At 40.0% G+C, this 23,573-nt stretch overlaps 2 protein-coding genes and 1 long non-coding RNA gene across 4 annotated transcripts; 1 reads left to right on the top strand and 2 right to left on the bottom strand.

Moving 5' to 3' along the window:
* Positions 1 to 2,750: 2,750 nt before the first annotated feature.
* LOC104934428 (glucosamine-6-phosphate isomerase 2) lies at positions 2,751 to 8,190 on the bottom strand. 2 transcript variants are annotated; one of them, XM_010750088.3, is made up of 7 exons: positions 8,070 to 8,189; positions 7,495 to 7,630; positions 7,296 to 7,397; positions 5,691 to 5,873; positions 5,424 to 5,608; positions 5,096 to 5,270; positions 2,751 to 3,876 (listed from the first exon to the last, which is right to left on the bottom strand). In XM_010750088.3, the coding sequence occupies exons 2-7, from the start codon at positions 7,616 to 7,618 to the stop codon at positions 3,818 to 3,820; spliced, it is 828 nt and encodes a 275-aa protein (XP_010748390.1). In that variant the 5' UTR covers positions 7,619 to 7,630; positions 8,070 to 8,189; the 3' UTR covers positions 2,751 to 3,817. The 2 variants fall into 2 exon arrangements, with proteins under 2 accessions (XP_010748390.1, XP_027134531.1); XM_027278730.1 differs by lacking the exon at positions 2,751 to 3,876 and adding an exon at positions 3,973 to 4,051 and having other exon boundaries at positions 8,070 to 8,190.
* LOC113745775 (uncharacterized) lies at positions 7,595 to 9,227 on the top strand. The gene is made up of 2 exons (XR_003462388.1): positions 7,595 to 7,690; positions 8,281 to 9,227. It is a non-coding gene; the product is annotated as an uncharacterized LOC113745775 (long non-coding RNA).
* cox8a (cytochrome c oxidase subunit 8A) lies at positions 9,042 to 12,057 on the bottom strand. The gene is made up of 2 exons (XM_019273547.2): positions 11,857 to 12,057; positions 9,042 to 9,408 (listed from the first exon to the last, which is right to left on the bottom strand). The coding sequence occupies exons 1-2, from the start codon at positions 11,968 to 11,970 to the stop codon at positions 9,313 to 9,315; spliced, it is 210 nt and encodes a 69-aa protein (XP_019129092.1). The 5' UTR covers positions 11,971 to 12,057; the 3' UTR covers positions 9,042 to 9,312.
* Positions 12,058 to 23,573: the final 11,516 nt, after the last annotated feature.

Below are 23,573 nucleotides of genomic sequence, written 5' to 3'. Positions count from 1 at the left end.
TGACACCATCTGGTGGCTGTAATTGCAACAGATGTGTGAGGTAATTAATGAAACCTCCCTGTGATGTTTATACACTGGCTACATCCTCACATTGTTAAGAGCAAGTTTGTATTCCAAAGAGAAGCAACAGTGTGGAAAAGAAACCTGGCAAACCCGCTGAGTGTGCTAATGTCCAAATGCTGTTTCCTGTTTTCTAAAAAAACTCCAGTCTGCATTCAGCCCCACCAGAGCACTGAAGCTTTGGAATGATATTCATCTGATTCAGACAGGTCTATATCTTTAGCACTGTTGAACATACAGTACTGGACAGACTGAAAAATGGATGTGACTATCAACAAACACCCAAGACAAGCTCATCAAGTTCTTGATGAATTTAGTATCTTTGTTTGCCATGAACCACTGCATGTAATCAACCTGATTACAGATTTATTACATGCCAAGTATTTGATGAATAGTACTTACATTTCATGCCACTTCAAGACAGTTACTGTTCATGCATTACTTTTCACTCCATTGATTTGACAGAAAGATGTTTCGTGTCTATCTAACGTGGGCTATGGCATTGAAATGATTGAATAAAGACCCTGTCAGTCAAACTCCTCTTGATGCTACCTGAGTTTAGGATACAGTTTTTAATTCTGTTTTTAAAAAATATATACATAAATAAATCATAGCAGAAGTTGTATAGAGCAGGTCTACTACTTTGTATTATTTACAGTGCCTCAACAATTCCCACCATGAGCAGAGTGGAAAGGAAAAAATCCACAGTGCCAGCCTAAATTTTATATTATGATTTTTCTTTTTTAAATAAATTACATTTTTTTTAAACTAAATATTAATAAATATAATACAATTTCTTACCTTTTGAACAGATTAGGTAAACTGGCCAATATTATCATTATTAGACAGGTACTAATACCTTGGTAAGACTAGGTAAAGTGGACAGTCTGTCTTAGAAGGGAAAAAGATTGGATTTGACTTGCTTAAGAAAAAACAACTTGGGTCTTCTTAGAATTAATTGTCCAGCTCCACCTTAATACTCACACATTAATGCGTCAGCAGTATAAAATACAACACGTTATTGTGTGACTTACTGGTCTTATTGCAGCAGAAACACTGCTGGCCATTAACTGCAGAAGCCGGATGTTGTCTCAATCACAGCGGTTAGTGTAGGGATGACTATTATTCAGAACAATACGGCACAAAGGCAGAAAATGCTGAAATCTGCACTTTGCAATCACATGTCTTTATGTATATTGTTTTAGCATAGACATGCTGTGTGTGTGTGTGTGTGTGTGTGTGTGTGTGTGTGTTTGGTATGTGCATATGTATCAACGGTATACATGTATGTATACAAAATGTGTGTAATATTTAGTGCAGTGCTTGTATGTGACTTTTTGTCCATAGTATGTTCGGCATCGTGGTGCAGTACTAATCTTGTGACCTCTAGCATGTTTGCTGTCTCTTTGTGTCTTGCTGATAACCGGACCTAACAATTTATTCTCCATCAGTAGTATTATGGGGCTTTATTCACTGATGCTGTTGAGCCTGCACAGCATGAAACGGCTCACCTGTAGCTCCACTGTGGCTTTTCTAGAGACATCACACGGCTATATGTTCTATTCACAGACTGTGTAATCCAGCGGTATACAGCAGCTAGATGCAAGACACCACAGGCAACACATGTTGACCTCGCCTCCCACACAGTGTCCCACTGCGCTAAATAAGAAGATTGCCCAAAATGTCAAACTAGTGGTCCAGAGAGACGGAGCAGTGGCACAAGTGTGGACAGTTGTGTGAGGACCATGGAGCAAAGGTACCTGCTTTTATCTGATCTATGTATGTTTTATATGATCTATGTATAAAGATCAAAACTTCATGTCTGAAATCAGAGGTCTCTCACTTCTGCAGCACCTTCGGAAATATAACAGCATGATCACAAATTAATATTTAGTCATAAACAATAGCGGTGCCTCAGTGGAGTTTTTACTTAAGTACAGGTAACGATGTTACCCTCAATGCTGAGCCAGAGACAAGACACTTATTTTAATGATTTTAATGAGCCAAAAGTGAGTTAACTAATGAGTGTTAACCAGTGAGAATAAAACCAATCAGATATATTATTGAATATTCCTCCACGGCCTGTCAACAAGAATTAAACTAGAACTAACAAAGATGTTAATTATGTGCAGGAATGAGGCAGGCAGAGCCATCACCAATAACAGAACAGAACACAGAAAGTGCTGTGTGCAGTTCTTTCACTGACAGGCTGTTCCACCCGCAAGTCCCTGCTGCTGTCAAACTCTTGATTTCAACAGTGAAACAACATCTGGACTATACTGTAAGCATTGCTGATTGGGTATACAATATATAGTACCTTTTATTTTTCATTGTCTCAATGGAAAACACTGTACTGTAGACTTCCACAGAGTTTTTCTGCCTTCTCGTCTTGCAGGTTCTCATGGATTGTGTTTGCACCTGCTGCTGTGGTCCTGCCTGACCTCCACTTCAAATACTATTAATTATTATTACTATTTGTCATATTTATTTCATAATTATAGTTGCATTTATTATTACTGCTGCATCTATGAGGACGTGCATCGCTGTTCCAAGTCTTAGGAATGACTGCCCCACTGTGGAAAACAACAGAACTGCAACACAGAGAGACAAAACAGCACTCTGAAATAATCTCACCATCATCCCCCTTCACTTGGGGGATTTGAGAAAAGATACAGACGTAGGAAGCAAAGGATTCTTACCAAAGTTTATTTCAATTGTCATTAAAAAATAAAGCGATAAAAATGACAGCATATGTGCAAAAATACTAATAGTTATAACCGTAACAGCCTGATGAACAGAGGGAGTGACATAATGAAAGAAAACCAAGGAAGGAATGTTGAAACCAAACACAAAAAGATGGAAACAAATCACAGCATTACACCTGAAAGAAGTCAAAGACTGCAAAAAAGATCCTAGAAACCATGAATGTGTTGAACAGATGCCTCGTTAATCCAGATGCTGCCAACAGAAATTTGTCAGTAATTTGATGCCACTGGGGGGAAATGATAACAAGTTCTCCATTACGCTTGAGCACTGCGGTGGAGCTGGCAGTGGGTCTGTGAACACCACAGCAAAAACACAAAGGATGAAGACTCTAAGAGAGGTAAAAAGCCAATAAGTGGACTTTGAGTTTAGATTATTTCGTGGCATTAAGCAGAGTGAAAATTCCAAAAATTAAAATGTAGTATTTTGACTTCTGACTGTCCTTCACCGTTATTGTGTTTGTCGGCTACCTGTGTGACTGTCAGTGAAGGAGAAGTCAGGAGCTCCTGAAACAGTTTGACTGAAGTCAAAGGTCACTTTTGATTACATTCATTCGTGTTAAGTATTTGATTCCTCCAGTCAATCACTAAGTGGGAGATGAAAGATAACATAGAAAAGCTGTCAAACAGATAATGCTTCATTCTCAGAGAACAGCATCAGCCTGTGTTCACAAACTAGACCACCAGCAGTGATTTTCATCAGTTAACTATCTTGTAAATGCAAAATGCTAAACAGAGAACCTCCACTGTTGATGAGTGCAGCTATTTCATGATTACATCAGAAATTCAAGATCATTTAGCTCTGATCAAACATGTGAACAATCTCAAGCTAACATTATCCAAAGACAGTTGAAGTCCATGAAGAAACAGTATGCACAGGGGGGGACAATCAAACACTGGCTCAACAGTTCCTCAGGTAGAAAACAGTACTACAGTAATAAGGCTGTCCATTAATGTTCGCCATCTTGACATCTTCAGTTGTTTTCCTTGGTGTTCTACTGGTCCTTTATGCTGAGCACTGGGTCCACCAGTTTATTATGAACATGCATTAAACCTACAATAAAAACAAAAAACGGTATATTAGTCACACACAAAGAGTTCTACAGAATATTACTACAGTGACTACAGTTCCTACAGACAAGGAAAGTTTGGATATACCCTGAGCGCACGGGTGGCAGAGCCAGGCATCATTCATTGGCAGAGAACAACGGTCGGCAGCTAACATATGGCTGTGAAAGTAAATTCAAGTAGGTAGGTAGTCAGCATAGTGATTTGAATTTAATGCAGGCTGCTACAGGTAGCCAGTGCAACTCGATGAGCAGCGGGGTAACGTGCCCTTTTGGGCTGATTGAAAACCAGTGTTTCACTTTAGATCTTTCAGATTGTCTCACGGTTCACAGTGGAAACCACATATGCAGATACCATCCATTGACTCTCTGCATCTCACCAAGACGCAGCAGCTGGAATCAAAGATCTCAAAATTGACTCATCAGACCAAAGACATAAGTAGTAGTGGTTTCTTTGCAGTGATTTGACCATGAAGGTCTGATTTATACAGTCTCCTCAGCAGCACAGATTTCTCTTCTCTGTGACAATGTTACACCGACCTTCTGGTTTCAAGATCTATAACAACAGAACTGAAACTTCAATAACTTTCTAAACAACAGCACAGTCTGCTTTCATCCACCCACATGATGTTCACAACCCGGCCAAACAAGGTTTGGAGAACATCCGCTTAGGAGACAGAAGTGTAGACCGTTTCATGCTATCATAATATGAATTACTACAGTATTTGAAAAGAGCTATTTAGTGTATGTCAACGCAACCTCTGAACAACACAACTGATAATGATCTCAAACACATTAGGAAGTCAAGATATTTCACTACCTCTAGACAAGACACACCTAATGATGATGCTGGCATGTTACCATGGTTACCAACATGATCTTGCATGACTATGTACATCACTTATTGTTGAGTCTGTTTTGAACCAGACTGAGAGCCACATTTTCATGTGCTTTTAGTTGGCGGCATATCATGTCCACCTAGTTAAAGTTAAGGCCTCATAAAGACACCTACCATATCTGAACCACAACTGGACATTCTTAAAGTAGGACAGTTGGATTGTCTGTACATTATGGTTTGCTTTTGTTAGACTATAGACTATATATTAGCTATATCAATTCTATTAAATTCTATCTATTTATATCAATAAACCTTCTCCGGACTTGTCTCCAGTCAACAGACTGAGGATGTGCTGGTGTTGTTGGTACCTTTGAAGTATTTGACTGTTTTAACTCGTAGCTCCAGGGTGGCATCTTCATCACAAACAAAGATGGTGCGTGGGTGCTGCTGGAAGGCTGAAACAGTCCACATGTGGTTGACTCCCTCCTCTATGGCTTTATACAGAGCGAAGGCTTTATGTGCTCCTGTGATCAGAATCATCACCTGAGGAGAAGAAAACACGGTTACTTGCTGTGGATCCACGATAGTAGCAAAATTTAGAATTAGGCAATATGTATTCTTTATGACCTCATTGAAACTGCATTTTATTGTATGTACAAATAGTGCTGAATATATTAGTCTCTCTTTCAGTCTGACCTCTTTGGCATCCATGACAGTTCCTACACCCACAGTTAGAGCCATGGTGGGAACCTTGGAGAGGTTGTTGCCAAAGAAACGGGCATTGGCCACAATGGTGTCCTTAGCCAGGGTTTTTACTCTGGTCCTGGAGACAAGGCTGGAACCAGGCTCATTGAACGCTATGTGACCGTCAGGACCAATACCTACAGAGAGATAAAATGTTACCCATGACATCACTGATAAGATACGACAGACAAAAACAATATTAAAAATCATGTTTCTGACCTCCAACAAACAACTCGATTCCCCCGGCCTCTGCAATCTTCTGCTCGTAAGCCTGACACTCCGCCTCCAGGTCTTCTGCGTTTCCATCCAGGATGTGAGCATTGGCTGGATCAATGTCAATGTGCTTGAAGAAGTTGTTCCACATGTAGGAGTGATAGCTCTCTGGATGAGCACGAGGTAGACCTGGAGAAAAAGATGGGCAGGGCAAAGGTTTGGACACACCATCACATTCATTGTTTTTTCTTTATTTTGTTACTTTCTACACAGTAAACTAACACTGAAATAGCAAAACTATGAAATAACACATATGGAATTAAGTGATAAACAAAAAAGTGTAAACGGCAAAATGTCTTTTTAGACATATTTAAAATAGATATATTTTAGATTATTTAAAGTATCAACCATCTGCATTGAAATGTATCTGTTTTGAGATGGTACATGTGTGGTTCCCACGAAGCATGGAGAAGGAGGGGTGATGGTGTGGAGGTGGTTTGTCGGTGACACTGTTGGCAATGTATCCAAGGCCAGTGTGCCTACCATACAAGCCTCTGTAGCTGTGAAGTTAAGCCAATGCAGAAGAACCAAAAACTGCAGTTCCTTGAACATCCACTTGAGGCTGGCTCCAGAAGTGAGTCAGTCTCCATAAGTCCCCATGTTTAAATGTCCAACTTCACAGCAGAAATAAACATGTTTACAGCCTGGTACAGCCGGGGAGCAGTGGAGGCATAATTACCAAGACAGCAACAACCAGAGCCAGCACACTGAGCTTTACAATGGCTCTTCAGAAATCTGTGGGTGGCATCACAGATATGACGTCTATATTTATACTGTCTATGCTACCATAGCATTCCGCAGTTTTATGGAATTTTCCATCCTTAGGTTACAGGGGTCATGTGTGGGCCTTGAGGTCCTCGGCAGTATTAATTGTTTGGCTTTGTTTGAGAACAGCATGTGCTGGCCTGTCTCAACACTGTGCTGGCCAGGGTCCAAGAGGCCTTATGTTGTCTTCCTAGACATAATAGAAAGCTTGCCGTTGACGTTCCATTAACATAAACAGACAACAGTAGCTCCAGACTAGAAGGTGCTGACAGTAACACCTCCATGGGTAAAGACATTCTCTTTGACTAATTCTGGGCGTGTAGTATTTGTGGTGATACCAGCATGAGTTGTTAGAGTGTGAGACCGACACAGGCACTTCTGATGAACTTTGAGAGTGTCTCTAATTCTTCTTGACCAAGCGTCAATAAATATTACAGCATAAGACATCAGAGGCTCCTCTGACACTTTCTTCCTCCCTGACCTCGTTGACCTTTGACCTTGTGGAGCAACATGCCATCTCATCTAGTTTGAGCTTGGTGCAAGCATAATTTATATTTCAACAGGAAAATGATGCATAGCACAACTCCATGCTATGGAAACGCTATTTAACCTTGAAGGAGAGTGATGGAGCTCTCCAGACTGATGATAGCTAATAAAGTAAGAGCAAGTGAGGTGATAGCTTGCAAGCCGCTTCAACAAAACTGCTTCTAAACCTTCAAGCTTCATTATGAAGGTAAAGTTAAAAAACTTGAGGGAAACGTTTTCATTAGTCATCCTATTACTCACCTACGTATTCATCCATGTTGAAGGTTTTCACATATTTGAATGAAATATCTCCATTCCTGTAGTATTCTATTAACTTCTGGTAACAGCCATACGGAGTACTCCCTGAAAGCAACGACACACGTTAATGTATGTCCTGATCAATCCTGACAAAAGTTCAGCTGTGTGTGTGTGTGTGTGTGTGTGTGTGTGGGGTGCTCACCTGTAGGCAGGCCCAGCGTAAAGTACCTCTCAGCAGACGGCTTGAACTGGATGATCCTATTGCGGATGTATTTTGCTGCCCACTCACTGGCTAGGTCATACTCGTCCAGAATGACCAGCCTCATTGTGTCAGTTCACTACATGCATCAGGATATAAACATGTTACAGACTGAAAGGCTGGAAAAAAACAGCAGCAGGTCTGTACTGGCAACAATTTCCATTCAGATATTGACAACTACATGTGTACTTAGGTGCACTGATATTTAAGTCATTACAGCACTATGCGTCACTTATTTAATATACTTTCTTAAATATATGTCTGTCTCAGTAAGTGCTGTCTGTCTGTCTGCGAATATTCTGGCAGAAACAGTTAACAACATCCACAAACATGTCCCTGGTAAACTGTGGGATTTTTCAATAGAGTCTGGCGAGGCTGTGGCTAACGTTAGCACGCGAAGCAACTCGAGTTAAACGTCCATTGAGCGCAGACACGGCAGTGAACGTGTCCGTGCTGACAGAGAGCAGCTGTGACCGTGAACACCTGGAGCGCACAGCTGCAGCAGGCCGTGTTTTTACCTGATCAGATCCGCCGTTTGTCTGAGGACGACTCGGCTGTTGCGCAACACGCCTGACGTGTCATATGATCTGTCCGCTGCCGGTCACGTGATGTGAAGGCGCATATACAGAAGTCCGAGTGGGACAAAATACAACAACAATATGTCAAAATGTCAGCCAAAAAAAAACAAAAAAACAAATAAAAATAATCAGAATTCTGATGATTTTTCAGAGTTTAATCTCAAAGTTCTGTGAAGACTTCGGGCCATGTCCGGAGTTAAGAGGGTTCACACTCTTCCTAGAGGTGTCCAAGTCCTGGAAGCGTGGCAGGTAGCGGCCAATCACCATCTCCACATTCAGGATCTGTGCCAGCGTCCATGGCGGCTTAGAGGTGCACTGTCCTTTTCTTTTATTCACTTTCATTATATCATATACCATATATATATTTTTTTTTTCTTTAGCAGTTATGTGTCTTGTTGGGACAAATGAAGAAATTATGTTCAAGTCAGTCATATTTGCAGTGTTCTATTAATAAACTTTAAAGTATTTCGGAGCGATGAATATTTGTGCTTACATTCAAGTCAGTTTCCCGTTCTTTTCATTTTGCAATAGACTGTGAAGAACTCTGGAAAGCCTGTCAGTGTAAATGACTCACTGTAGTATTGATCTGCAAACAGACCATAAACAGTGTTTCTACATTCATTGGAAATGAGGCTTGCCCCACAACGATAAAGATTTATTAAACATTTATAAATCTAATCAAACCAAACAAAATCCGATGCACATTTGTCTTTGTGTACGGAGTTATGCATCTGAAACTGCAACTCTGACTAACACACCTTTTAGTACCACGAGATTATGTCCAAACTACAATTTCAGTATTTGTACTTCAATATTTCTGTTCCAGGGTACTTCACACTTCAACTGCACATGAAATGCTTTTGCCGTTAAATTCCAGAATGAGATTTAAAACAAAACACACACATAACCAACTTAAGTTTGTAAAACTTTATCTTGTAACATACTCCTTGAGAGGGAAAATGTACAATACAATTTTCAACTTATTCAATGCACAAGAGTCAAGTGTTGGTTTGTATCTGGGATCTGGAGTGAACTGTCAGAGAGGTAGAAGAGTGAAAGTAAAACCTGTTCCATATTTATCTCTGCAGTGGAACATAATGAAGATGATGATGATGATGGTCCCAGGTTGTCACTGGAGACAGGAAGCTGGTATAGACCAGGTAAGACTGCTAAAATGTCCACTTTATTCTTTACTTTTGTAGCTCTCCAGGTTGGCCAGAACCCATCCAGATGGTCCCAGGAAGGCCAGGGTGAACAGGCCGAGTCCGACGACAGTTTCCTGAACAAGAGGCAGAGAATTCAGTCAGCTTTGACAGACTTTAAATCCTGTTGATGCTACACTGACTTGTAATCAGGTGAATGGTGTCTGTCATTCGTATGTCTGTTCTCACACTATGTAACTTTGGGCTTCGGGTCGGAAGAAGTTAGTAAACAGTAAACTGCTGCTGTAGCTGCTGTTAGCTAATGTTAACTCAGTTAGCCGGGCTACCCAGATTGTGAACTTAGAACACCGGGGGAGTGTTAGTGTTTGGACCACCAGGAAGAAGAGGCTGAGTATGCTGGAAACAGGATCTTTATCTACTGAGCCTTTTTTTAAATCTAGGAAAATAAAACCTCTCAGCGCACACTGTGTGCACGGCTCAAAAAAATTATGAGTCTAATTTAAAAACCTGTTTGAGTTGTTGTTTTGCATCGGGTTTATTCATTTACTTTAAATGGACAGAAAATGTATCAATTTACCCATTTTGTTTGTTTTCTTTGGTATCATTGGTCTGATGAACTGCTGGAACAAAACCAGACATGAAGAAGTCACTCTGAAATAGATACAGGTGCATCCTGAGGTGATCCTACACATCCATATTTGGGACGATCGAGACATATTGTAAAGAATCGTGTCAGCTATAATAAAACTAATCAATTGCTGATCATCTGTTGACTGTGTTCTGTCCACCTGCTGTCTTCTTTTACTGTGCAGTGCGATGGATTTCATTGTGTTGTTTTCCAGAGTCATCAAAGGAACAGTCTATCAGATGTACTACATTACATCATAAAAGACCATGTTGTGTCATCAAAGATTAAGAAAACATGATCGACTGTAATACAGTCTTCTTGACAACAATACTACAGTCAGTATGTTTCTGCTGACTGGACGATCCTGCACACTGCTCTGAGTTGCCAGATATGAAATGTGCTACAGCAATGGAAGCAAAAAAAGTGGATCAGCAGACTTAACATTATAATCTGCCTGACCTAAAAAGCTCCATGAGCAGACTGGTGGTAAAACACGGTAAATATTGGAGATGATTTGAAATGTAAAGACGCCTTAGAGCCCAGAAGGACCCAGAGCTCCTGTTCAGTATTTAACTATATTTCATTTTAAAATCATTCCAGTGAATCAAAAGACAGAAAATAAAGCCATAAACTTTCTATTTAAGATCATTTATGCTGTCAGCAATAACCTCAAATATACACTGTACGTTTTCTCTGTAAATCTAAACATATGTCCACCATCAACGTCCACGTCTTTAATCTTATGGACGCTCCATGATTTTGTTGTAAGAGAGATCCTGATTATAAGAGTGACCGCAGAGTCCGTGGGGAAGACTGACCGGGCCTGGGTGACTTTTAGCTCTTTTAGACAAACGGACACAAAACAAATGAAACTTGTTTTCATTATTTGGACTGTTGTAGAAGCTGCTTCATGAAATAAACCACGTCGTAAAGGTTCAAAGTCTTCAGACTGTCAACCTGCCTGAGGGGGGTAACTCCAACGTTTTAAATCTGGACTGCAGATATCAGTGTTACAAGTTACAAACTGTTCCTTTTAAATGTTCACGTCAATGATATCAATGAATGTAATGGGTGTTTTAAGGACTTTGGTTGGGTCATGGCTATGAAACATCATTACTCTACATGACAGAGCACACCATGAGCTTATTTTGAATACAAAGCGATAATAGAATCAATAACAGAAATAATAAAATACTAATCTTAGCCGTGAGCATGTTAGCTACCGTGTCGCTCCTCTGTATGGACCACGTTATGGAACAAGCTGGTAAATGAACCTTTGAACTTGGGTTACTTTGTCAGCGGTCTGTGTTGTCAGGGTTACCTGTTCACCCTGACATGGACTGTACTTAAATGGCACACACATCTCACACTGCTCATCAGTTTTAGAAGATGACCATTCATGTGTCGCAGCCTTCGGGAGCAATTTGGGTTTCAGCATCTTGCCCAAGGACACTTTGACATGCAGACTGGAGGAGCTGGGGATCGAACCAGGGGTCACCTAATCAGTACTCTGCTTCCCAGCCACAGTCCCGAGTTAGTTTAGTTCTCTCGCTGCAGTACTATTGACACGGTATTACAGATATTTCATACATACATTAATATTTGTTCATTTTCTGAGGACTTGATGTGAAATGACGTCGTCACAGTTTTATAATCCTATTTTAACAGGGCGGAGCGCGAGCACTTATCCTGGCTACCGTGTTAGCTCGGGCCTAGCTTGGTGAGCTAGCTGAACATGAAACTACTGAGCTGAAATACGTTAAAGTTAGCGGACACGCAGCCATGTGGGTGCAGCGTTTATAGTTATTTAACACGCACACTAGCTGTTATAACGGAGCACACAGGCTGAATACTGTCCTCGGACTCTGACCCCGTCAGCCAAGGACAGCAGAGCCGCCCGGTTAGCATGTTCCCGGCTCACAGCGTGCAGACTCACCAGAGCGCCGACCTGTCCTTTGGGCGCGCTGCTGTTTATACTAGCCCTCTGGGTGATGGTGTGTCCCCGCAGGACGGGGGCAGCGCGGCTGGCGATGGTGCGGATCAGCGGCATTTTGTCTGCTACAGCACAGCGAAGTGTTCTCTGAAGGAGCTCGGGTCGTTATGGCGTGCAGAGGAAGTGACGCAAAGGTCACTTCTCTTCCTCTCCTCACCGGAAGTAACCCGTGAGTCACACAGTGCCACCTACTGGATATTTATTTACATACAGATACTACTTTTATATCCTTAAGGCATGCTTGGAGTTTAGTTAACTTATTGGTTTCATCATGCTTGATCGATAAATATAATTGGGTGTCATAACAATGAAAATTAATGGAGTGATTGCTAATTATGTTCCCTAGAGGAAGCATAACTGAATAGAAGTGGTCCAAGTACAGAACCTTGTGGGACTCCATGACAAACTTTGGTATGCATGGAGGATTCATCATTGACATGAACAAACTGTGATCGATCTAAGAAATACGACTCAAACCAGCTTAGGGCGGTTCCTATGATGCCAATTTTATGTTCCCGTCTCTGTGAAAGAATTTGATGGTCAATGGTGTCAAATACAGCACTAAGATCTAACAAGACAAGTACAGAGATGAGTCCTTTGTCTGATACCATTAGGAGGTCATTTGTAACTTTGACTAATGCGGTCTTTGTGCTATGATGCACTCTAAATCCTTACTGAAAATCCTCAAATAAACTGTTCTTATGGAGAAAGTCACACAGCTGATTAACTACAGCTTTCTCAAGTATTTTGATTTTGCTTTGATATCGGTCTGTAATTGGCTAAAGCCTCTGGATCTAAAATGGGATTTTTAAGAAGAGGTTTAATTACAGCTACTTTGAAAGGACTGTGGTATATATCCTGATAATAAAGACAGATTAATCATATCCAATAAAGAAGGGCTAACTAGAGATAAAACATCCTTGAGCAGCCTGGTTGGGGTCTAAGAGACAGGTGGACGGCTTAGATGAATAAATTACTGAAGTTATTTGATGAAGGTAGATGGGAGAAAAACAGTCTAAATATATATCAGGTTTTACATCTGTTTCCAAACTTGCTGTATCAGAATGAGGATCAGTGCCTCTTGAGGGCAAGAGGTGATGGATTTTGTCTCTAATAGTTTGCTTTATGTTGCAAGTCTGCTGGCTATACCATGGTGCTGACCTCCTTTGTTTAATTGTCTTCTTTTTCAGAGGTGCAATAGAGTATAGAGTTGTCCCTAATGAGCCTGCCATACTATCAACAAGATGATCTATTTGTGAGGGCCTAAAGGAAGCAGACAAGTCCTCTGCTGCGTTGAGACATGGCATTGAATTCAATGCTGATGGAATCACTTCCTTAAATTTGGCTACAGCACTATCAGATAAACATCTGCTGTAGGAGTTTCTGCAAACAGGCTTATAGTCCAGTAATATGAACTCAAAGGTTATTAAATGGTCAGATAGAAGAGGATTCTGTGGAAAGACTACTAGATGATCAATTTCAATGCCATATGAGAGAACAAGATCAAGAGTGTGGTTCAGACATTGGTTTATTTACACTTTGACAGAAGCCGATTGAATCTAATAAAGAGATAAACACAGTACTAAGACTATCATTGTGGCTGTTCACATGAATATTAAAATCACCTACAATATTTACTTTATCTGTTTTAAGGATCGAGCCTGATGCAAATTCAGATAAAAATTCAGAGTAAGGACCTGGAGCATGATATACGGTAACAAATAGAGTTGGCTGTAATGTTTTCCAGGTTGGATTAGTAAGGCTAAGAACAAGACATTTCAAATGAATTATAATTCAGTTTAGGTTTAGGATTTATTAATAGACTTGAGTCAAATATGGCTCCAACTCCACCACCTCGACCGGTACCTTGAGGAATATGAGTATTACAATGACTGGAAGGAGTGGAGTAAGACTGCAGTTCTGTTTCCTGGTCTCCTGGGTTGTCATGGTTTTGTCCGTCCATCTTCTCGCTTATCCGAGGTCAGGTCGCAGGGGCAGCAGCTTCAGCAGGGAAACCCAGACTTCCCTCTCCCCGGCCACTTCGTCCAGCTCTTCCAGGGGAACCCCAAGGCGTTCCCAGGCCAGCCGAGAGATATAGTCCCTCCAGCGTTTTCTGGGTCTTCCCCGGGGCCGCCTCCTGGAGGGATGTGCCCAGAACACGTCACCAGGGAGGCGTCCAGGAGGCATCCTCACTAGATGCCCGAGCCACCTCAACTGGTTCCTCTCGATGCGGAGGAGCAGTGTTTCTACTCTGAGCTCCCCACGGATGGCCGTGCTTCTCACCCTGTCTCTAAGGGAGAGCCCAGCCACCCTGCGAAAGAAGCTCATTTCGGCCGCTTGTATTCGCGATCTCATTCATTCTTTCACTATCCAAAGCTTGTGACCATAGGTGAGGGTAGGAACGTAGATTGACTGGTAAATCGACAGACCAGTGCAGAGTCCACATCACTGCAGAAGCTGCACCAATCCACCGGTCAATCTCCCGCTCCATCCTTCCCTCACTCGTGAACAAGACCCTGAGATACTTGAACTTGAGGCAGGATCTCATCCCCGACCCGGAGGCTGCACTCCACCCTTTTCCGGCTGAGAACCATGGCCTCGGATTTGGAGGTGCTGATTCTCATTCCAGCCGCTTCACACCAGATCATCCGCAAAAAGCAGCAACCCAATCCTGAGGCCACCGAACCGCAGCCCCTCAACGCCCTGGCTGCGCCTAGAAATTCTGTCCATAAAGGTTATGATCACCCCCCACAGGACTCCCCCAGGGACACAGTCGAACACTGGTCGAACACCTTCTCCAAGTCCACAAAGCACATGTAGACTGGTTGGGCGAACTCCCATGCACCTTCCAGGACCGCACTAAGGGTATAGAGCTGGTCCACAGTTCCAAGACCAGGACAAAAACCATACTGCTCCTCCTGAATCTGAGGTTCGACAATCTTGCGGACCCTCCTCTCCAGGACCCCTAAAAAGACCTTCCCGGGGAGGCTGAGGAATGTGATCCCCCTATAGTTGGAGCACACCCCGGTCTGCCCCCGATGTACACGCAATGTTGTAGAGGCGTGTCAACCAAGACAGCCCCACAACATCCAGAACCTTAAGGAACTCCGGGAGGACCTTATCCACCCCCGGGGCCTTGCTACCAAGGAGCTTTTTGACTACCTCAGCGATCTCAGCCCCAGAGATAGGCAAGACCACCATGGGGTCCCCAGACTCTGCGTCCTCACTGAAAGACGTGCTGGTGGGATTGAGGAGGTCTGCAAATTATTCCCCCCACCGACCCAAGACGTCCCCAGGCGAGGTCAGCAGCACCCCGTCTCCACTGAAGACAGTGTTGACAGTGCACTGCTTCCCCCGCCCAAGCTGGCGGATGGTGGTCCAGAACCTCCTTGAAGCCGTTCGAAAGTCGTTCTCCATGGCCTCACCGAACTCTTCCCACGCCTGAGTTTTTGCCTCCGCAACCGCCAAGGCTGCGCTCCGCATGGCACGTCGATACCCGTCAGCTGCTTCAGGAGTCCCACAGGCCAAAAAGGTTCTGTAAGACTCCTTCTTCAGCTTGACAGCATCCCTCACCGCCGGTGTCCACCGCCGGTTCGGGGGCTGCCGCCATGACAGGCACCGACCACCTTATGGCCACAGCTCCAGTCAGCTGCCTCGACAATGGAGACAGAACAAGGTCCACTCGGACTCAATGTCCCCCGCCTCCCCCATGATGTGGGTGAAGCTCTCCTGGAGGTGTGAGTTGAAGCTCTTTCTGACAGGAGATTCAGCCAGACGTTCCCAGCAAACCCGCACAGAACGTTTGGGCCTGCCAGGTCTGACCGCCATCCTCCCCCACCATCGGAGCCAACTCACCACCAGGTGGTGATCAGTTGACAGCTCTGCCCCTCTCTTTACTTGAGTGTCCAAAACATGTAGCCGCAAGTCCGACGACACGACCACAAAGTTGATCATTGAACCACGGCCAAGGGCGTCCTGGTGCCAAGTGCACATATGAACACCCTTATGTTTGAACATGGTGTTCGTTATGGACCATCCATGACAAGCACAGAAGGCGAAGGGAGGCTACCCTCTTGTCCACCGGGGTGAACCCCAATGTACAGGCACCAAGCCGGGGGAAACAAGCATTCCCACCCCCGCTCTGCGTCTCTTGCTAGGGGCAACTCCAGAGTGGTAGAGCATCCAATCCGGAAACTGGTTCCCGAGCCCACACTGTGCGTCGAAGCGAGCCCGACTATATCTAGCCAGTACCTCTTGAACTCACGCACCAGCTCAGGCTCCTTCTCCGCCAGAGAGGTGATGTTCCACGTCTCCAGAGCCAGCTTCTGCAGCTTCTGGGGTTGGACCGCCAGGGTACCTGCCTCCGACTGCCGCCCAACTCTCTCAGCACATGCCCCCTGTCACCCCTCCCAAGGGTGGTGGGCCCATGGGAAGGAACCCTTTCGGGCAATGGGTGAAGGCCCGGCCACCAGGCCCTCACCAACGAGCCCCTCCCCCAGGCTTCGGTGACCCACGTCCAGGCAAGGGAGACCCGGCTCCATTGATATTCATATTCATCTGGGGGGGTTGAGCTGCGCTTTGTCTGGTCCCTCACCTAGGACCTGATTGCCATGGGTGACCCTACCAGGGGGGATCATTGGAACACGCAAACCCCTCCACTGCGGTAAGGTGGCAGCTCCAGGAGGGGTGTCACGGTTTTGGTCGACTAATAAACTTGGCCATATTTCTAGATATGAGAGCTGCTCCATCCAAAGTGGGATGGATGCTGTCTCTTCTAATCAGACCAGGTTTTCCCCAGAAAGGTGTCTAATTATCTATGAAGCCACCATTGTTTGCTGGACACCACCTATACACCTATCACTGGTCACATTGGGTAGGGGTCCAGAGAAGTCCAACATTGTTAACACATTAATTTTAGTGACCTCCGAGTGGCGTAACTGGGTGTCATTACTGAGACGTGGATAACAATCTTACTGTATCTACGTTTATATTTAGCCAGCAGTTTTAAAGTAGACTCGATGTCGCCTGCTGTGGCCCCCGGGATACATTTAACTATGGCTTCATGTTTTGTAAAATGGAGCTGCCAATGACCAGAGTTGGCCTCTCAGCAGGTGTGTCGCTGAGTGGGGAATATCTGTTAGAAACATGGAGCGGTTGGTTGTGTACCGTGGGCTTCAATCCAGAATAATTTTCTGGATGGAATCTGGGATGAAAAGCTCGAAAGCAGACTCAATGTCCTGTACATGAGTGACTGCCATCAGTGTTGGCCCTGGTTGCAGTCTTATCACATAGGCAGCCATGTGCGGTGGCTCATTTCTTGGGCAAAAAGACCATTCAATTTTTTAAATTTTTTGAAATCCATATGTCTTCACTTGCTAGCTGCTGACTGTTTGGTCCTTAGGCTGGCTGCTGTCTTGCTGTGGTTCGTTTTCATTTTGCAGCTAGCTGATGCTCAATGTCACTCTCTTCTTCAAAATCACTGTCAGACTCTGAATTTTCAGAAATGTGATGTTCATACTCCACATCATCATCAAAAGTGTCTGTGTTACATGTGGCCAGGAAGTAGGACTTTGTGTTTGTTTCTCCCCACCCCTTTTTCTCCCTCTCTCTTTCTCTCTCTCTCTCTGTGCACAGAGGAGACCCCAGGTGAGACTCATTGTCTCATCAGCATGAGCTTACTTAAAGAGGTGTCTCTCTCTTGTCTCTCTCTCTATCTTCCCTGCAGGTGATCCGGTGTGAAGGTGAGGCTCTGGATGCCAGGAGCCGTTTGGGTTTTGTTATTTTAGTTTTGGTTCGGGGGTTCCTTGGTAGTCCTGTTTTCGGTCTTTTCTTTTCATTTAGGTAGTGGGTTTTAGGCAGGCTTAGTTTGGGAGTGGATGCTGGGTGCGACGGCCGTTGGTTGGCTCAGTGTTCTCTCTCTCGTTTTGTTTGTTTTGGCCAGGAACCTCCAACCCTTTAGTTTTGTCGTTTTCTTGGGGAATTATTTTGTTTTTGAATTAATAAAAAAATATTATTGGTTTAATGACAACTTTTGTCTTTATGTTTTCTTTAAATATGTTTCGGGCCTTGCGAGCCCTTGAGGTCCGTAACAGTCTGTGTCGTCCAAAATCAATTTCAAGGCCATGTGTGCGGAGAATTTTTTGGCCATCTTGATCAGTAGTATTAGTAGTTGTCACTGCTATATTTACATCACAATAAGCTATATTTATTGTGTCCCACCCCCCAATTTGTAGCTGGGATCGAGTATCAGAAATACTGGTTGGATCCAGCAAAAGAGGTAAAAAATGTGCTGGAACATGATAGCAGGTGCAGACTTTATTTGTAGCCAGGTTAACACCCTCATTGGTTGTGTGAAGTGCTTGCAAAAATATAAATGAGCTTTTCTATACAGGCACAGACGCCTGCCATTCACTGAAGTGAGCAGAATAACGGTATGCACCATTAACAATTGTATCATGGCATTAAAATAATAAAAGATAATAGCCTTTTCTGATTTCTGTTGATCTTGTGCACCAGCCTCAAATGTCACACCACACCGTCTTTTTTTTCCTTTCTTCCTTTCATCTTTTTTCCTTTTTTTCTTCTTTTGTCTTTTTTCCTTCCTTCGTTCCTTCCTTCCTTCCTTTCATCTTTTTTCCTTTCTCCCTTCCTTCCTTTCATCTTTTTTTCTTGTCTTTTTTCATTCCTTGTGTTTTTTTTCCTTTCATCATTTTTTCCTTCCTTTCGCCTTTCACCTTTCTTTCGTCTTTTTTTCCTTCCTTCCGTCCTTCCCTTGGATCTTTTTTTCCTTCCTGTCTTTTTTTCCTTTCTTCCTTCCTTTTGTCTTTTTTTCCTTTCTTCCTTCCTTTTGTCTTTTTTTCCTTTTCGTCTTTTTTTCTTTCGTGTTTTTTTCTTTTGTCTTTTTTCCTTCCTTCATTTCATCTTTTTTTCCTTTCGTCTGTTTTCCCTTTCATCTTTCTTCCTTCCTTTCATGTTTTTTCCTATCATCTTTTTTTCATTTTCATCTTTTTTTCCTTGTCTTTTTTCCTTCCTTCCTTCCGTCTTTTTTTCCTTTCATCTTCCTTTTTACTCCCTTTCATATTTTTTCCTTTCATCTTTTTTCCTTTTCATGTTTTTTTCCTTTTATTTTTTCCCTTCCTTGTTTTTCCTTTAATTTTTTTTCCTTCCTTTCATCTTTTTTTAATTTCGTCTTTTTTCCTTTTGTCTTTTTTCCCTTTCATCTTTCTTCCTTCCTTTCATGTTTTTTTCCTTTCATCTCTTTTTCCTTCCTTTCGTCTTTTATTCGTTTCATGTTTTTTTCCTTTCATCTTTTTTTCCTTTTCGTCTTATTCATTTCGTCTTTTTTCCCTTTCATCTTTTTCCATTCCTTTCATCTTTTTCCATTCCTTTCATCTTTTTCCATTCCCTTCATCTTTTTCCTTCATCTTTTTTCCTTTCATCTTTTCCTTCCTTTTCATCTTTTTCTCCTTCCTTTCATCTTTTTTCCCTCCTTTCGTATTTTTCTCCTTTGATCTTTTTTCCTTTTCGTCTTTTTTTCCTTTTGTCTTTTTTCTTTACATTAATCTTTTTTCCTTTCTTTTCATCTTTTTTTCATTTAATCTTTTTTTCCTTTAATCTTCTTTTCATCTTTTTTTCCTTTTATCTTTTTTCCTTTTTGTCTTTTTTCCTTGTCTCTTTTTCTTTTTCATTTTTTCCTTCATTTTGTCTTTTATTCATTTCGTCTTTTTTCCCTTTCATCTTTGTCCCTTCCTTTCATCTTTTTTTCCTTCCTTTCATCTTTTTTCCTTTCATCTTTTTTTCCTTTTCGTCTTTTTTCCTTCCTTTCGTCTTTTTTACTTTCGTCTTTTTCTTTTCATCTTTTTTCATCTCATCTTTTTTCATCTTTTTTTTCTTCATCTTTTTTCCTTCATGTTTTTTTCCTACCTTTCGTCTTTTTTCTCTTTCGTCTTTTTTCCTTCCCTCTTTTTTCCTTCCCGTCTTTTTCTTTTCATCTTTTTTCATCTCATCTTTTTTCTTCCTTTCATCTTTTTTTCCTTTTCATCTTTTTTTCCTTTTCGTCTTTTTTTACTTTCGTCTTTTTCTTTTCATCTTTTTTCATCTCATCTTTTTTCCTTCCTTCCATCTTTTTTTCCTTTTTTCCTTCCTTCCATCTTTTTTTCCTTTTTTTCCTTCATCTTTTTTTCCTTCATCTTTATTTCCTTTTCATCTTTTTTTCCTTTTCGTGTTTTTTTACTTTCGTCTTTCATCATCTTTCATCTTTTTTCATCTCATCTTTTTTCATCTCATCTTTTTTTCTTCCCATCTTTTTTTCTTTCATCTTTTTTCCTTTTCATGTTTTTTCCTTCCATCTTTATTTCCTTTTCATCTTTTTTTCCTTTTCGTGTTTTTTTACTTTCGTCTTTTTCTTTTCATCTTTTTTCATCTCATCTTTTTTCCTTCCTTCCATCTTTTTTTCCTTCATCTTTTTTTCCTTTTCGTGTTTTTTTACTTTCGTCTTTTTCATCTTTTTCATCTTTTTTCATCTCATCTTTTTTCATCTCATCTTTTTTTCTTCCCATCTTTTTTTCTTCCTTTCATCTTTTTTCCTTTTCATGTTTTTTCCTTTCATCTTTTTTCCTTTTTGTCTTTTTTCTTCTTTTTTCCTTTTTGTCTTTTTTCTTCATCTTTTTTCCTTTTTGTCTTTTTTCTTTTCATCTTTTTTCCTTTTTGTCTTTTTTCTTCATCTTTTTTCCTTTTTGTCTTTTTTCTTTTCATCTTTTTTCCTTTTTGTCTTTTTTCTTCATCTTTTTTCCTTTTTGTCTTTTTTCTTTTCTTCTTTTTTCCTTTTTGTCTTTTTTCTTCATCTTTTTTCCTTTTTGTCTTTTTTCTTTTCATCTTTTTTCCTTTTTGTCTTTTTTCTTCATCTTTTTTCCTTTTTGTCTTTTTTCTTTTCATCTTTTTTCCTTTTTGTCTTTTTTCTTCATCTTTTTTCCTTTTTGTCTTTTTTCTTTTCATCTTTTTTCCTTTTTGTCTTTTTTCTTTTCATCTTTTTTCCTTTTTGTCTTTTTTCTTTTCATCTTTTTTCCTTTTTTCCTTCATCTTTTTTTCCTTCATCTTTTTTCATGTTTTTTTTTACTTTCGTCTTCTTTTTCTTCTTTTTTCATCTCATCTTTTTTCATCTTTTTTCATCATCTTTTTTCATCATCTTTTTTCATCATCTTTTTTCATCATCTTTTTTCATCATCTTTTTTCATCATCTTTTTTCATCATCTTTTTTCATCATCTTTTTTCATCTCCTTTTTTCATCATCTTTTTTCATCATCTTTTTTCATCATCTTTTTTCATCATCTTTTTTCATCATCTTTTTTCATCATCTTTTTTCATCATCTTTTTTCATCATCTTTTTTCATCATCTTTTTTCATCATCTTTTTTCATCATCTTTTTTCATCATCTTTTTTCATCATCTTTTTTCATCATCTTTTTTCATCATCTTTTTTCATCTCCTTTTTTCATCATCTTTTTTCATCTCCTTTTTTCATCTCATCTTTTTTCTTTTCATGTTTTTTTCCTTTCATGTTTTTTTCCTTTTCGTCTTTTTTTACTTTCGTCTTTTTCTTTTCATCTTTTTTCATCTCATCTTTTTTCATCTTTTTTCATCTTTTTTCATCTTTTTTCATCTTTTTTTCTTTTCATCTTTTTTCATCTCATCTTTTTTCCTTCCTTCCATCTTTTTTTCCTTCATCTTTTTTTCCTTCATCTTTTTTTCCTTTTCATCTTTTTTCCTTTTCGTTTTTTTACTTTCGTCTTTTTTCATCTCATCTTTTTTTCTTCCCATCTTTTTTTCTTCCTTTCATCTTTTTTCCTTGTCTTTTTTCTGTTAATCTTTTTTCCTTTTCGTCTTTTTTTACTTTCGTCTTCTTCTTTTTCTTCTTTTTTCCTTTCATCCTTTTTTCCTTTCATCTTTTTTTCCTTTCCTTTTTTTCCTTTCCTCTTTTTTTCCTTTCCTCTTTTTTTCCTTTCCATCTTTTTTCCTTTTTTTCTTTTCATCTTTTTTCATGTTTTTTTTACTTTCATCTTTTTCTTCTTTTTCTTTTTTCATCTCATCTTTTTTCATCTCATCTTTTTTCATCTCATCTTTTTTTCTTTTCATCTTTTTTCCTTTTCGTTTTTTTACTTTCGTCTTTTTCTTCTTTTTCTTCTTTTTTCATCTCATCTTTTTTCATCTCATCTTTTTTTCTTTTCATCTTTTTTCATCTTGTTTTTTTCCTTTCATCTTTTTTCCTTTTCGTCTTTTTTTACTTTCGTCTTTTTCTTCTTTTTCTTCTTTTTTCATCTCATCTTTTTTTCTTTTCATCTTTTTTTCTTCATCTTTTTTCCTTTTCATGTTTTCCTTTCATCTTTTTTCCTTTTCGTCTCTTTACTTTCGTCTTTTTCTTTTTTCTTTTTTCATCTCATCTTTTTTTCTTCCTTTCATCTTTTTTCATCTCATCTTTTTTCATCTCATCTGTTTTCATCTCGTCTTTTTACTTTCGTCTTTTTCTTCTTTTTCTTCTTTTTTCATCTCATCTTTTTTCATCTCATCTTTTTTCATCTTTCTTTTTTCATCTTTTTTTCTTTTTTTCATCTCATCTTTTTTCCTTCTTTTCATCTTTTTTTCCTTCATCTTTTTTTCCTTCTTTTTTCCTTCTTTTTTTCCTTCATCTTTTTTTCCTTCATCTTTTTTTCCTTTTTTTCCTTCATCTTTTTTTCCTTTTCCTTTTTTTCCTTTTCATCTTTTTTCCTTCGTGTTTTTTTACTTTCGTCTTTTTCATCATCTTTTTCATCTTTTTTCATCTCATCTTTTTTCATCTCATCTTTTTTCTTCCTTTCATCTTTTTTCCTTTTTCATGTTTTTTCCTTTCATCTTTTTTCCTTTTTGTCTTTTTTCTTTTCATCTTTTTTCCTTTTTGTCTTTTTTTTGTCTTTTTTTCATCTTTTTTCCTTTTCGTCTTTTTACTTTCGTCTTTTTCTTCTTTTTCTTCTTTTTTCATCATCTTTTTTCATCTCATCTTTTTTCATCTCATCTTTTTTTCTTGTTTTTTTCCTTTCATGTTTTTTTCCTTTCATCTTTTTTCCTTTTCGTTTTTTTACTTTCGTCTTTTTCTTCATCTTTTTTCATCTCATCTTTTTTTCATCTCATCTTTTTTTCTTCCCATCTTTTTTTCTTCCTTTCATCTTTTTTCCTTTTCATGTTTTTTTCCTTTCAGCTTTTTTCCTTTTCAGCTTTTTTTCCTTTTCAGCTTTTTTTTCTTCCTTTTCATCTTTTCTTCCTTTTCATCTTTTTTTCCTTTTCATCTTTTTTTCCTTCCTTCCTCACTTCCTTCCTTCCTTCCTTCCTTCCTTTCTTTCGTCTTTTTTCCTTCCTTCCTTTCGTCTTTTTGCCCTTTCATCTTTTTTCCTTCCTTTCGTCTTTTTTTCCTTCCCTCCTTTTGTCTTTTTATTTCCTTTCGTCTTTATCTTTGGCAAAATGTAGAATATTGTCATGTTCCGGAATGTTGGCAAATTCTAGCATGTTTGCTAGTTCTGGAATGTTATGTTGTGGAATTTTGACAAATTCTAGAATGTTGTCAAATTCTAGCTTGTTTGAGAGTTCTGGAATGTTGGCATTATCTTATGCTCCGGAATGTTGTCATGTTCTGGA

This window comes from Larimichthys crocea, chromosome V (assembly GCF_000972845.2).
Source record: "Larimichthys crocea isolate SSNF chromosome V, L_crocea_2.0, whole genome shotgun sequence".
NCBI classification, from domain to species: domain Eukaryota; kingdom Metazoa; phylum Chordata; class Actinopteri; family Sciaenidae; genus Larimichthys; species Larimichthys crocea.
Note: the sequence above shows the minus strand (reverse complement) of the source record. Positions and strands in the feature narration are given on the sequence as shown.